The 15,780-nt window shown below is 41.1% G+C and overlaps 1 protein-coding gene across 2 annotated transcripts in view; it reads right to left on the bottom strand.

Moving 5' to 3' along the window:
- The window catches only part of akap12b (A kinase (PRKA) anchor protein 12b), a 71,743-nt gene that overhangs the window by 3,251 nt on the left and 52,712 nt on the right, over nucleotides 1-15,780 (bottom strand). Inside the window, exons 1-2 of one of the 2 annotated variants that reach the window (XM_036582008.1) lie at nucleotides 10,031-10,385; nucleotides 580-5,382 (exon numbers count right to left, since the gene is read on the bottom strand). In XM_036582008.1, the coding sequence (XP_036437901.1) occupies nucleotides 584-5,382; nucleotides 10,031-10,055 (4,824 nt within the window). In that variant the 5' untranslated portion in view covers nucleotides 10,056-10,385 and the 3' untranslated portion in view covers nucleotides 580-583. Of the gene's footprint in view, nucleotides 1-579; nucleotides 5,383-10,030; nucleotides 10,386-15,780 lie in introns of those variants that run through there. The other variant, XM_036582007.1, reaches the window with a different exon arrangement.

The raw sequence follows: 15,780 nt of genomic DNA, 5'->3' as shown, positions 1-15,780 counted from the left end.
ACAGTATAATACTAAGAACTTGTCTTTTTGTGACGCAAAATACTTATCGAATGTGTCCAATTGAATCATAGGTGTTCTTAGACATGGTTCCCTGACTACATATGGAAGGCTTTGATGAAGGGAAGAGAAAAGGAGTGTGTGTTGAGGAGGGGAGGGGGAATTATAATCAGTCTTTCAGCACAAGTTCATCTCTCCTTCACACGGCTTCCCTTTAAGAGCCAGCCTACAAAGTAAAGGGTCAGCCTGCGGCATTCCTGCTTTGATATCGAAGGTCCCTTGGTTACTTGTACCTTGAACAAAAGCTTTTTCATTTCACAAGCCGGCAAATCCGGCGGTAATAAAACGAAGGTCCATTGATGTTTTTAAAAAGGAACCATGAGAAAATGCGATGGTTCATCTGAGGAATTCAGAACAATAACCCAGGCTTGTTTTTCACTTTCTATGAAAAAAATGACCCTTGAGAAATGCCCTCCTGCTTACACACATGTAAGCTGTTTAATTTTTGCTTTTGTTTCAAAATAAATTGGAGTATTAGAAGTAATACAAATGTTAATGAGTTTTTGGACAAGAGATACTCACTAGCTCATGACACTGTTGCAGTCTCTGGGGAGGCAGGGTCAGTTTCATTCGGTATCTCAGTCACCTCTTCCTCTTTAATGGCATTCACTGTCTCCTCGACAGCCATTTTCACCTCACTGGCTTTAGCATCTGTCTCTTGACAGGTGGCATCTTCGGACTCCTCCTTGGTTTCTTCCATGTCCTGTGCTGAAATATCCTTTTGAGACTCTTCCAATACTGTTTGAGATTTATCTTCCAGTTGTACCTGATTCTTCGAGCTGTCGCCTTTCATGCTTGTGTCAGTGTCTTGGATTGCTCCTTCATCAGCATCCACTACATTTATGATTCCAACATTCATTTCCATTGTTGTCTCAACCTGACACTGCTCTTCTATCATCTGAGCTTGCTTTGTGACAAGGGTGGCCGTTTCTTCTGGCGTCTCTGAAACTGGGGTCTCTGTGGTTACCTTTTGGATTCCTTTTGGCACTTCCTTAAGATCTTCCTCAACTTGACATTTTCCATCTTCACATTCTGTGCTCTCAGCAACTTCAATGTTCTTTTCAACTTCTCTTACTTCCACTTCTTGCTTTATTACATCTGTATCTTTTTGCACAGCATCCACAGATACTGTGGCAAGCTCCTCTTGCTCAGGTTTGATTTCGTCTGTAATAGCAACTGGAACGGTTTCAGAAATCTGTATGGCTTCACTGACCTCAACTGGTGATCTTTCAGTGATTACGCGAGTTTGCTGTTCTTCAGCTGTGTTCTCAGTCTCGGACGTAAGTGGCTTCTCAGAGGTTGTTTCAGTAGATGTTTTTTCTTCTTGGACCGGTAAATCATCTGCAGGTTTTTCTTCTTGGACTGATGAATCTGCTGAAGGTTTTTCCTCTTCAGCTGTAACAGATACTACAGGTTTTTCCTCTGTCTTCTCAGAAGCTGTCAGCACATCTTCAGGCTTTGATGCCTCTTCTGATGCTGTGGTACTAATCTCTTTCTCCTCCACTGGCTTTTCTGATAATTCTTGCTCCTTCTGCATTTCACCAAGATTCTCGACAACATTTTGAATGACTTCCTGGACAATGACTGTGCTCTGTTCCTGAATGGCTTCTGCTTCCTTTGCGTCCATGGCCTGCAATGGTTCTACCTCTTCCTGAACTTTCTCACTCACTTCAATGTGTCCCTCAGCTTCAACTTTAGCTGTGACAACCTCAACATCTTTTACAGTAAGTTGGATGTTGTGATCAGCTGTGAGTTCAACTGTGGCAACCTCTTTTATAACAGCCTCCTCCTTTAACTCTGCTTCTGTTTCAGATGCTGAGGCTGGGCTAACACAAACAATCTCTTCGGTCACTGCAGACTTTTCTGTTGGGGCCACAACAGGAATGAGATCTTCCTTAGACTCAACTGTTTCAGCTATGGGGGTATCTGTTAATGAGGGTGTAATTTCTTCCGACACAGCCATTGCTACACTCTCTACAGATAACACCTCAACACTGGCGACTGATTCTTTAATGTCCTTTAGCTCCTGCACTTTCTCACCTTCAGCAACAGCAATTTCAGTGACCTCCACAGTCTGAGCACAGACTGGCTCTTCTACAGACGGTTCAATTGGACCCTCCGTCTCCACTTTTGGAGAGTTTTCTGCCACGAGTGGTTCCTCAAGTATCTGTGCTTCCTGTTGAACAGCAGTGACCACAGCCACCTTGACTGCTGTTGCCTCCTGAAGCTCATTCACAATCTCAGCCTCTGATGTCTCTTTCACTGCCTCAACCTGTGCTGTGTCCTCCACGGCATTTTCTATGGGTGTTTGAAGCTGTTCTTTATACACAGCCTGAACTTCATTTACTTGTGCCTCGGAAATATTTTCCTTGTCCACTCCAGCTTCCTCAGGTTTTGGAGTTTGGTCCTCAACGGCCACTTCTACTGGCAGTGCTTCACTAACAGCTGAGACAGACTCTACTGAAGCCTTCACTGGGCTCTCTTCTTCCACATCTTTGATTTCACTGGTGTGAAGACCAGTGCAAAGAGCTGTTGCTTCACTTTTGTCATGGGCAAGCAATACCACTTTCTCTTCTTTGATTGCAGACTCAACCTGGACCGGGCTTGTAGAGACAGCAATAATTTTTTTCTGTTCTTCAGTTACTGTCACAGCCATGGCACTTGATGTAACACTGATTGTCTCCACAGCTTCCTGGAGAATTACTTCAGCCTTTACAACACCATCTCCTGGAACCGGTGTGGTCTCTCCAGATGTAACAGGTGATGCTGTAATGCGTGAGACAGCAGAGACCATTTCAGTTTCTTCTGCTGGCTCGAGGGCGGTTACAGCTTCTGATGTAAACTCTACAATGTCCTCTGCAATGGTGTTATCAGTTGATTTAGGTGTAGCAGCTGTATCTCCCTCTTCAGGTATGTCACTTAGTTGCTTTCCCTCTGCTTCATCTTCAGTTTTCTCCACAGCAGCTGAAATCCAAGATGGTGATCTATCTTCAGCTGAGGCTTTTGCAGGAGTGACTGGAGTGGCCTCTAACGTTGCATCCTCTGTCTTGGTCTCCTCTTTCTTTTCCATTTCAACTTTTTCTGATTGTTCGTTATCATATTCTGACAGAGGCACCACAGCTGGGGTGTCAGAGTCTTCTTCTGCAGATCCAACATCAGAAGATGGTCCTTGTTTGGCATCAGACTTCTTCTTCCTACGGGGAATTAGCTTTTTAAAGGAAAAGGATGACTCCTCTTTTGGTACTTCACTGTCAGATATTGTCTGCTCTGGACCTGAGGCTTCATCAGACTTGTCCTCTGTTTTGGGTTTCTTACGGTGGGTCACCAGCCTTTTGAAGGACTCCCATGTAGACACAAGTTCTCCCTCTGGCTCTGGTGATGAGGCTAAATTTTCATGGTCAGCTTCCTGGGAACTTCCAAGTGGAGACTCAGCAGTCTTAGCCTGTTCTTCTCCAGCCTGCTGCACTTCTTCCTCTATCTTGGTTTCATCATCATCAGAATCTGAGGTTTTCCTTGCTCTCTTTTTGGCTGATCCCACACAAATAAGAGCTTCCCAGGACACAGAAGTGTCCATCTTTTTCTTCGGCTCCTCTGTACTTTGTTCAAGCTTCTCAGCTTTTGTCTCAGCCTTGGATTCAGCTTGTGACTCCTCCTTAGCTTCTTCCTTTACTTCGTCACTTGGTTTTGTCTCCTCCGTTTTGTCATCTAAGACAGCACTCTCTGTAGAGGAGAGGGTGGCAGATTTGGGCTTGTCTCCAGGTGCCTCATCTTCACTCTCAGATGGCCTCTTGACACGCTTCTTTGGAGTGACTAATTTTTTAAAAGAGGCCCAAGGAAGGATGCCATCTTTCTTCTTCTCACTGTCAGAGGTAACTGCCTCACCTTCAGCTTCCACTTTAGCCTCAGGCTGAGTGGCCTCCTCTACCACATGCTCACCAGATTCCTCTGGCTCTGGAGAGGAGGGTCTGCTGTCCGGTTTCTGTGGCTCAGCTGACTCAGTCGATGACTGAATCTGCTCAACTACTTGCTCGCCAGACTCTGTTAGTTTTGACTCTGCTTCTTTTTTGCCCTTTTGTTTTTTGGAGGACAACTTCTTCAAACCTGCTCCTGTGAAAAGCTTCTTCAGTGGGCTTCCCTGAGCCTTGGATTTTTCTTGGGATGACACAGCTTCAGGTTCAGTGGTTGCCTCTGCTTCAGATTTTTCAGGACTTTGCTGTTCTTCTGCAGCTTCACTTGGCTTGTCATCAGCAGGTTTGGTATCATCAGTGGGTTTGGCTTCATTATTAACATCAGTAACAGGGGTCTCTGCAACCTCACAAGCTACAGCTTGAGCAACAGGTTCAGCCTCCTGTGCTGGTTCAGTCTCACTTGCTGGCTGAGTCTGAACTGTTGCCTCAGCCTGCACTTTCGGCTCCTCCTCTTTCTCATCCTCAGTGTTAGATGGCAGTTCTTCTGGACTTGCTTCAACCTTGCTCTCCTCTGAAGGTGCTGATTCCTCTGCTTTTTCACCTGTTGCCCCTTCTTCCACATCCTCTTTAACTTCTTTGTCTTCTGCGACTGCCTCTTCTGCTTTTTCTTCAGTCTCTTTTATATCCTCCTCAAGAGACTTCTCCTTCACTGGTTCCTCATCTTTGGACTTCTTGAAGCTTGTCTTTTTACGCAGGTTAGAGAAGATTCCCTGAGTGAAGAATCTTTTGAAGGGGGACTGTATCTCTTGGGAGGGTGGGCTGGTGGGGGATTCAGTTTGTGCCTCTGGGTCTTTCTCTTTCTCTGGAGTTGTTGCTACTTCTTCAGCTGCCTCATTCTCTGGAGTTTCTTCAGCTGGCTGCTGTTCAGGTTCTGCATTGCTATCTGTTACAGTCTCTGCTGGGGCATCGGTTGCTGGGAGATCGGCTGCTGCTTCTGCTTCCACAGCATCTTTAGTCGTGGCCTCTTTTTCTGTGTCTGGTGCATCTGGAGCATTTTCATCCTTAGGCTTCACTTCCTCTGTGACAGTTTCCTCCTTGCTTTCCTCAGCAGCAGCCTCTGAGGCACCTTCCTCAGTTTCTTTCACTGTCAACAGTTGCACAGGCTCTGTCTTCTCATTCTTGTCCTTCTTCAGTGTGAACTTAAAGCCAACAAAGCGGAAGATCTTTTTGAAGCCCACCTCGTTAGACTCACTTGGCTTCTCCTCAGCTGCCTTCTCCTCTATTGCTTCAGATTTTTCTACATCAACAGATTTATCCTCCTCTTGCTCTCCATTAACTTGAGGGGAAACTTCATCTTGGAGTACTTCAATCGTCTCAGGGCTGTCTTCTTTCTGCGGCATGGCATCTGTCTGGCCAACTGCAAATAGAGAATAAACAAAGCAATGTCATAGAATTTTAACAGCTGTTTCAGTTAACAACTTATTGAACTGAACAGAAAACCTGGCACCATGTAATTTATACAAGAAAACATCACACAAAAACATAACCACATCAATTTGATGAATTATTCATTGTAATTAACAAACAGGCCATCTCTTTGTGCTGATCTCCAGCCATTAACCCTAATATTAATCACTGACAAGGGAGAAAAGAAGGTAATACATGGAAAATACATTATTTAATGTTATAATAAATTCAAGATGATGCGTCAAACATTTGAAGTTGAGGAACTGCAAAATTCCCTAAAAGACTTTCACCCCCTGTACAGATTTAATCAGGCAAATGATGACAATCTGATCTTGGCCTTAGATTTGCTGATGTTTTCCTCTGAGCAAAAGCCAAAACACAGGCTTAGGAATGATGACACAATTCAACAACAAGGCCTTAGGGGGAAATTTCTCTGTTGTAAGTTTCACAATCACATAAGCACTGCCAAACGTCTGGGCAAATGCACTGACCTAATTTACAAGAAAGCAGCAAACACATAAAAGTAAAAAATACAATCTCTTTGTAGCTTTGACTTTTATCATACTGGTACTCTATTAGACTGAATGGCCACAGGCCACATGGTAACAGGTGAGAAAAATAGAGAAACACACCACATGACACACACACGTCTGAAATTCCTCCCATGTCTATCTGTGTTTTGACAGGAGTGGGGTGGATATAGGGTTCTGTGCAGGCTAGGGAGGGGAACTTTAGTTCACAGGCAGTGCTGTGCTCCTTGAGGCCCAGCTTCCCTCTGACATCCATCCTTTCATTGGGGAACGCTCACATCTGGCTCTGCTTGCTCTTGCTCTCGGGTCCGAAACACACCCAGTTACTTTAAAAACTAAAAAAGTTTTACTGCATGAGTATCGCATTACCTGACTCATTACTGACAGACCTAAAGACAGTCAGACAAACATGCACACATAGAAAAAGACTTTGGTATTCCTGAAATAGCATCAAAAATCAAATCCTTTCCTTTTAAGTAATCTTATTTTACTTTCTGGTCACAGGCACTGAGATAGAGTGGAGTCTTCAAGAAGAGATAACCTGCATAGTGGTTACATCATTGACTGTTATCTTCTCTGGAAAATATCTATATTCAGTTCACATAGTCATTGGAATCTCTGAAATTAGCATCATTCTCCATGAAACCTCATTCTTGGTGATAAATGTAATTTAGAGATAAAACACTCCTGATGTACTTAAAACATAAAATTGCATGAAATTGCAAGACTTTAATTTCATACTACAGGCATGTTGTGTTCTGAGGCAGCTCCAGAGAACTCTGTTCCTAACCTGCATATTCTAACAAAAATGAAAAACAAAGATTCTATCAAGAAACAATGAACTAAAGCTACTCCTCCAAGCAATTCAGAAGATGTAATTTCACTTCCCCCACCACACAACAACCCTTCCCCTGAAAAAAAAACAAAGCCTTAATTTCTAGAAAAAGACTACATTGTTTTGCTCCCAGGTCTTTCACAATAGGTCCCTGGCTTCTCCAGGCTTGGTCAAAATGAATGGGGGCCCCCCATGCTATTGTCCATCCTAAAACTTAAATAGCCATGACGAAAGCCCTGGATGTGTCGCACAGAGAAAGAGGCCGATAAAAAGATTGATAGGAATTTCACAATCTTACCACACTGTGAATTGAAAGGATGGGGAGTAGTGTGGTAGCCAATGCGTAACCAGGAATTTCACAATCTTACTATGCTGAGAATTGAAAGAATAGTTGGGTGGGCTTGAAAAGGGCTCTCACATCATTGTCACTGCCACAGCAGCCCTTACACTGTCACGTCATCCATGTATTTGTTAATCAAACAGTAGGGTAGGTCCTTCAAAGATAATAAAAGTGGAAAAACATTGAGGAGTACACAAACAAGCAACTCTATAGTGGTTGTGGTTGAAGAAAAGCTATGTTTGAAAAGCTTTGGAGTGTTAGCTGTATAACTAAACAACCACAATAGATGGGAAGCCCTATAGAACAACACCATCAGGAAGATTGTCTAATGTCATTATGATGGCAAATCCTATCTGTTAGCTAATGACAGAGTGGTCAGTGTATGTCGCACATACACACATACTAAACATTACATTGCTTAGATGCCTTGAACAGCTGGAGACAGGGAGGGGGTATGTGTCCATGAAAGAGAGAGGGAGACATATACAAAATATGTCAAGAGGCTACTGAAGCTAGTAGCCGCCCTGCATCTGCTGCTGTCTCTAAAATGTGTCTGAGTGGACTGAAACCTGAGCTAAGGAATCTGATCCCATCTCTCTGTTAGTGGTTGCTTATATAGCATAGTGGATGGAGTTTTTTAAAAAAGGGGGGGGAGGGGGTGTTTTCTGAACTCTTGGTGGGATAATGGTTTGGATCGTCCACAAGGGTTTGGGGTGGGGGATCTTAACTTATGGCATGCCCTCTATACTCCACCCCCCCTTTTGTCTGTCATGTTTGGCAAACAGATGTATGCAACTGCAGGCTAGTAATTAGTACCCCTGCTTGAGGAAGAACAAGCCTGAGGTCTGGGGTCTGGTGGCACTCAGCAAACAGTACCGTTTATCTACTTCCAACCAAGCCAGAACTTCACCCCACCCAGACTGAATGACTGTGCCTTATTCCACTATGGCTCTAAACGACTATAGCCTGTACCTATACGACTATACCACATCTTCCTAGTGATACTGATGATACTGGCTATAGAATCAGTGGCACAAGTCAAGATGTACAGTACTGTGACCAATACCACTGATTTGATATGGATGGAGAATGATGAAAACTGAAATTAACCACATACCCACACTTCTTAAGGGTTCTTCTAGGATTTGTTTCTAAAGATAATAGTTAAATAGAGAAGACATCTCAAAGAACGCTTACATTATTCTTTGCACACTTTTAAAAAAATGCAAGAGGTTCTTTGAATGATGCTATAGATGAACAACTTTTTGTTCCCCAAAGAACCATGTTTGAATGTGAGTGGGGAGAATTTTTTAAAGGTTCATTTTATGTAAAGATTCTATAAAAAGGGTTCTATCTACTTCAAATTCTGAGTAGGTTTCTTTAAACTTTAAAAAATGTTCTTCACACTCACAGATGACATTTACAAAAGGTTCTCTAAGAACCATCCATTGAAAGGCTCTCCTATGGCATCACACAAAGGACCCCTTTTGTCAGCTTTATTTTTAAGAGTATAATTACTGATTCTTTGGATCTTTTCAATGAAGGAGAACCTTGGGTATATGGTTATTTAAATAGAACGCTTTTTGCTAAGGGTATAGAAGACATTGTATAAATATGTAATTTATGTTATGATGATATGTATAAAAATAAGGTATGAAAAATATATTGTGAATAATTGTAAAGAAACATTCAACTAATGCTCATGCAATTGTTACAAACCTCTCCAAAAACCTACTTAAGTCATTTGCAACAGGGTAATCAATCCCATATACATACACCACCCACTGGGGCTCCTCAAGAGGACCCTGACTAAGATCTAAGGGGCTTAAAAAACTAATTAAAATTCCTTACAGAGACATGCAAGGCTTCCAAAGCCCATCAGCTCAAAAGTTGTCTTTTGAAGCATATATATAGTGTGAGTATATTTAGAGCGAACAGTTGTCTGAAACATGTTTGCTCATGCTACATATACAAAAAATAAGGTCATGGAATGCTCCAACTTGGTCCCGTGCTCTTTGTGGAGCTTTTTATGAATGGATGAGGGGCGTTACGGAACAACTGGAATGTCTTCTAATACGGGGGCGCACTTTCTAATCACAAAGACATGCTCAGGTTTATTTTTTCACAAATATCTGGATCTTCTTAAAATCCTAACTAGTTCTACAATTTTACAACTGTGACTTTACGATGCACTGGAACACAATAATTACAACACTTTATTTAAGTGGTAAGTGGGTAACACTTTATTTGGATGGTCCACTGTAGATGCTCGGTCAAACTCTTAACTAACGTTTAATTAAATATCTATTAAATGCAACTGAACTTGAAATTGTGTGTGAAATATTCTATTAATTCTAACCCTAACCCTAAATTCAAAATCTACACCTACTTCTGAACCAAACCCTAACCTTAATATTGTCGAAAATTAAATGTGTATCACCAGAAAGTTTAGTAATAACTCAGATATCTGTAGATCATCTACAGGGGACCATACAAATAAAGTGTGACCCAAAGATGTTTACTATACTGCAAAAAGGCTTGATGAAGTGAACCATATCTTGCCTGCTGTGTTATCTTGCCTGCTGTGTTATCTTGCCTGCTTAAGTGATGCACTAGTTTAAAGCCAGTGACTACCACGCCCTTGAAGAAACACTGGCTGAACATCATCACTCTAAGAAAGAAAGTGCAACGGTGTTCACTCACCCTAAGTTCATTAAATTAATGTATAAAAACATATGAGCATATAAAGCATATAAAGCAGCAAGAAGTTCCATTTTAAAATGTTGGAGACTGTATAAAGTTGGGACCACACAACAACCCCCAAAGTTATTCATGTTCAACAACAGCCAACAAATGAATTGAAAAACCTGTAGAACCTGAAAACACACATTACCTGTTAAAGTTATTGTCCCAAGCATTTGGATAAGCCTTCTTCAAGTCCAAGAATGAATCAAAGAACCACAATCTTGAATAAGCCGGTTGTCTGTGGCGGAGATGCTGATTAGAATGTCCTGTTGTAAAAGTGTCTGCCTGTGAAAGTCTCTCTCAGTAAAAGGAGTTGGCTGCTCTTTAGGTTACTCTCTCGTGAACTCTCATCGAGGCCAAGCCAAGCTTCTCCTCCTCTCTGCTTCTGGATTACAATGAGTGAAGGAGGAGGGCAACACACACATTTCAACACACTCTGACACACACAGACCCTATGTGGGACCACCCCATCCCAGCTCCCCCCTCCCCTCTTTTCTTCAGCTGTCCAGTGCTCCTCTTTTCTTCTGAATGGGGCTTCCTTTTCCTCTCTTCCTCTAAACGCCCCCCTCCCCGCCCTATTGCCTTTGCTGCTAAGCATTCTCACATACTCCAACTTCTCTTCTCACACTTCGTTTTTCTCTCAATGCCATTAAATGTCATGTATAATGTAATTTTGATCAACTAATAATAAATGTATAGTGTTTTCTTCTTCTCCATTTTCTCCTCAGTGGTTCTTGGCTTGGGTTCTTTAACAAAGTTTAAAACTTTCAAATTAGCTGGAGGTGCTTTAAACTTCAAGAACTCTACACTTACATTTATAAAATATAGGAACCATTCCATTAAAGCTTCTTTATGGAACCGAAAGCAGCCCCAAAGAGCCAATTCTTGTGGAGTGTACTCCATATTTCTCCCTAGTTTCTCCCTTTATTCCTCCCTCTTTATCTCTTAGTATCACTTTTTCTCAGGAAAATACAATCTCTCTTCTTTTTTCTCTCATGTGTGACAGCTCTAACATTGTAGGAATGCTAACAGCATCGGCCACAAGAGACTTTGTGGATCTATGACTTATCTTGAAGGAATTTACTGTAGCTGTATGAAGCAGTAAAAGCAAGAATTTCAGATATATCACAGGTATCCAGTCACAACTTCTAATGTAACATATCAAACATTTACTTAAAAGGTACTTGGAACTGCCATAAAACATTCCTAAGACATGCTGTAGGCTATATAACCTTTTTGGCTACATATAGATGCAACAGGTATTAAATAATGGCACTTAAAACATCAGGCATTGCCTAAATCAAGCTGTGGTGGTCTACTAGAGCATTCCCAGAACTTTATATAGCCATTCAACCAGTATTGTACAGAGAGACAACTATATTTTTGTATTAAGTGCAATATAATTACTAATAGTATAAGGTAATATATATGGCCATATCAAAACTTTGAAACTTCCCCATTTTTAGCTTTGTACAACATTTGAAGTTTGCTTTACATTGTGTGGACATTCCAGGATGAATGGCCCAAAACATTAACGCACATTACAATTAAAAACACTTCTACCAACGTTTTGACATCAATATATTTTCTAGAGATACTCAGAGCTATTAAATGAACAATCACCAAAGGAAGTATCACCTAGTTAGCTTTGCAAGCCAAAGGTTAGACCAATACTCCACCAGTTACAACCCTAAAGTGTGTTAATGGCTCATTCTAACTGTAAATTAGAGCAACTCAGGCATGTCCAGCTGGGCCTGTATGGTAGTAAGAAGCTTTGAAGAACACTGGTGAGGTTCCTCAGACGTAGAGCGTCCTAATCAAATCCCACACCTCCCCATCGTCATGAAGGAATGTGCAAATTCCAGGTGAAATCTGCTCTTAAAGGGTGATAACAGCTCTAATCCCGCCTGGCCTGAAACCGTCAGACAAACTCCAGACAGAGAGAGCTCTCTGCAGCCCCAGACAATCAGTGAGACGTGAGGACTTTCAATGGGAGGCATGTGTAAACGTCTCTGAAAAGACTTGGAGGTAAAGAAACTTGACATTTTAACACGAAACCGCAAGCGTCCAGCAAAAATGAAAATGGGACAGATCAGTTAGGCAACTTTGAGAGTTTAACGATAAAATGTATAGATTTTTCCATTTTCCATTTCCAAGGATTTCAGTATCTCTCAGCTGGGTATGTGATCCTTTTACATGAATAGGGTTCAACACTGATTTTATTCAACATACAAGCACATTTATCAGTGTGAATTTAATGCCAATAAAATGTTTATCCACTTATTACTTGAGATCACAGTTACGAGGAACAAGTGTTACTGAATAGGCCATGGAAGGCCACTGTGGTGTATGGCAGTCAATCAAGCTACCAATTAGGTCAGATATAAGGGATGTGACACATGGGAAAGGCCTTTTAATTCCCGGTGACTCAGCCAGAGTGGAATTCGGTACGTACAGTTCCCTAACATTGAAAATTGAAATGTGGACACATAAGTGAGTCAGAAGGGGTAGACGGTAATGTGGTTTCCTCAAAGAAGCATGTTACAAAAGACTCTTCCTCCTTCATGAATCATTCTATGGTCAGGCATGTCTGTCCACTTCCACGATGGTGCTCCTGACTTAAAGTGGCAGTTCTGTGAGAGATCAGTTGTACATAATTGTCCTATTATGCTTAATTGTAAACACTCAGCCAAGACATGTTAAGTGGACAAAGGTACTGACAAAATTCAGGCTTGAACATGGCTGCTATATTGCTTTTGGCTAGGGATGTACTGTACTTTTGGCCATTTTATAGAACAGTATGTCATACAGTGGCAGAAACAACATAAGCAGTCAGGAATGTGGGGGTGCTGAGGGGGCTGCAGCATCCCCAGATTTAAGGAATGTAACTGCCACTGCCAAAAAAGAACCAAAAAATTTGAGTATAGTAAAAAGTAATGTGTAGTTGTTTTAGGGTGAATTTTGTATTATTACATAATTTTTTTAAAATATACATTTTCAAAATCTGCGCTAGCCAAGCACTATTTAAATAATTTCTCTTGTCAGCTGTTGGCTGCTTTGCCAGCGTGTTGTTGCAGACTAGATCTGAGCCCCAAAGCAGCCTAATATTGCTTTTAAAAGTAATTATCTCCAACTCACATCAATTTTTGCAACCATTGCAATAATCTCCCATTCAGTGTGTGTTTGAGTATTGAATCTTCAGTATGCAGTTTGAGTGCTTCCACACCACATATCAACAATCTGACTGGCTGACAGTCATTTTGCTCACTTGCATAATGTTTGTTCAGCATGAGAGAAAGCATAGAGTGCAGGGTGTGCATCACTATTACTGTGCGTCTGTTATGTGAGTAGAGCTATATTGCACTCTCCCACCACATTACAGCATGTTATTTACAAAAATATGTTCAATTATGCAAATAATTCAAATAAAAAACAGAAAAAAGAGAACTTACTGTATTGTATTCCATTACAGTTATATTTTTAAGTTGCTTTGATTTAAAACAGACACATCTTAACTCCAGAATTTGTACTCACAAACAGTTTTGTTATAAAAAAGCTATAAATACGCTCTTTTTGTAGTGTACATTTAAAACTATTTAAGGTCCACAATTAGACTTTAAGGACAGTTTACATTGAAACACATTTACATTGTTTGTACCTCAGTGGACTAAAATGCACACTGTTGATTACTGTCAGGATTTCACAATATTTATCTTTTTACTGTGAAATCAACTCAAGATATTTTCTGCAAATCTGCAAATCACTGATGTTGAAGTTGAGTTGTACAGCACAGCATTATGGGATGTGACAGCAACTGAGAGTTAAAAAGCTGCAAACGTTGCAATAAAAACAGTGTTTTATTTTGACAATTATGTTTTTTTTTTATTTCACTGTTTTAAAGACTTTTAAAGTAAAAAAGCAATAGTACTGTTCATTGGTGTTTCCAGAAGTAAGTTTTTGGTAATTTCTCTGCATATTACAAGCAAAGTTAAGCATATAGAGTGTAAACCATTGTAAATAAATATGTTCATTGGTTTTTGATGTATCTTAAATTTTCATTTTCAAAAAAACATCTATAGTTCTGGTAAAGTTAAAGTATTTTTTTTCATATGTAAATTTACAGTAAATTACTGGCTGCTTAGTAAGATTACTTTTACAGTTGTTATGTAAAAACGATAGAGAGCTTATGCAGCTTGTAACTGTGAGGGTAAAGCAGAACACAGTTATATCTCAGTAATCTTGAGGTGCAGGTGACTGTGGAGTCACAGTATAGAGTCGCTATTTTACTGTTATTTACTGTTATTGTGGTCCATTTAATTACTGTGAAAGTAAAGTAGCCACTAGTTTTGCAGGGGCCTTGTACAGTACCCTTTTTAGATGGTGTAGAGCGAGGGGAAAATTGTACACTTTTGATTTTTCGTCAGTTTATGACTTTTTAAAGTTTGATAAGTTTAGATGTAATTTTGGTAGTGAAGGTTTTTGCTGGCGTAGCTGAAAGTGATCGTAGTGTGGCTCAGCGGAACTGAGAGAGACATACATGCTATCTCTAGCATCAGATAAATGTGACTGAATCCAGGAATGTGGGCTTCGAGGGTGTGGTCCTCTCAGGGCAGGAACAGGGGGAGGTGGGCTACACACTGAGTTTAGGCCTCAAACGGGACACCAATGACATCATTACGAACCTACACACACACACACAAACTCCCACACACACCCTGCTGCGTGCACGCATTCCTCGAGCTGGAGAGATGATGTTGAAATAATGGGAGGAAAAGGAAATGGCCGCTGAATCTACCCAGGATCAGAGGACTCTCTCTCCCTGTCTCTCACGCTTCTCACTGTCTCTCTCTCTCTTCCCCTTTCACCCCATACCTCTTTCAGTTTATTTCATTCTCATTCTCTTTTACCATCATCTTTATTTTTATCCTTCTCTACATACTCCACCTTCTACATACTCTTCACTCACTCTTTGTCCCACTCTCTCTCTTTTGCTTTCTATGGAAAACCGGAAGCTAAAGAATGCCACAGAGGAAAAGCCCTCATTCTTTTGCGTCATGATTTCTTCTTCCTTCTGCAGTTTCCTGTGCCTGTGCTCATTCCTCGCTCACTTTGTTCCCAGCCTTCCCGTTTTTCACTTTCTGCAGCTGCGTGCTGTCAGTGGATGTTGACTCACTATTAAGTGGGTCAGAGCTGCCTAATTAAACTGATCACAATGCTTATAACGCTAATTGTCTTCAGACTTATATAGTCATTGAATGTAGTCCCATGTGGTCATCCATCCTCTCTCATACACCTTCCCTGTTTAGTCATTAACCCCTTAAATGGCCAGGGCCCACTGGCAGGCCCAAGTTTCATTAAACACTTCTATAACCTAAGAATAGCTCAGCCAGTTTGCACTGAAGTCCCTGTAGTGACTAAATAATAAGCCTTAGTATGTAATAAGCCTCAGATTTTAGGGGGCTAATTATGGGTGGGCCATATGGCAAAAATATTTCCACAATGCACAATATTTCGTTTTTCTGAGATGATAAGCAGACAAAGAACACTACTTTTAGAAGTACTACTTTTAAAAAAAAGTTAAAAGCATGCCGACATTGGATGAAACCCATTTACAACTGTTTTCACAGTGTTTGTCCGAAAAGTTTCTGTCGAAACCAATTCAATAGTTTTTGGACTGTTTTCCTGAGCCCAAGAACTGTGGCTTTGATGCAACTCACAATGTGCAACAATGTGACAGACATTTTTAATGGACTGGCAGACTGTGGCTGGGGACAACAGCACACAACTCAGGATTGGGGCTTTCGCAGCAATTGTGATTTGCATAATCCCAGGTGGGGAGGGGTCAGTTGAGGAGAACATATCCTGTAAAGAGGAGGAGGAGGAGGAATTCTGCCCTTT

This window comes from Colossoma macropomum, unplaced genomic scaffold (assembly GCF_904425465.1).
Source record: "Colossoma macropomum unplaced genomic scaffold, Colossoma_macropomum, whole genome shotgun sequence".
In the NCBI taxonomy this organism is placed as follows: domain Eukaryota; kingdom Metazoa; phylum Chordata; class Actinopteri; order Characiformes; family Serrasalmidae; genus Colossoma; species Colossoma macropomum.
This window is presented reverse-complemented; position numbering and strand designations above follow the sequence as displayed.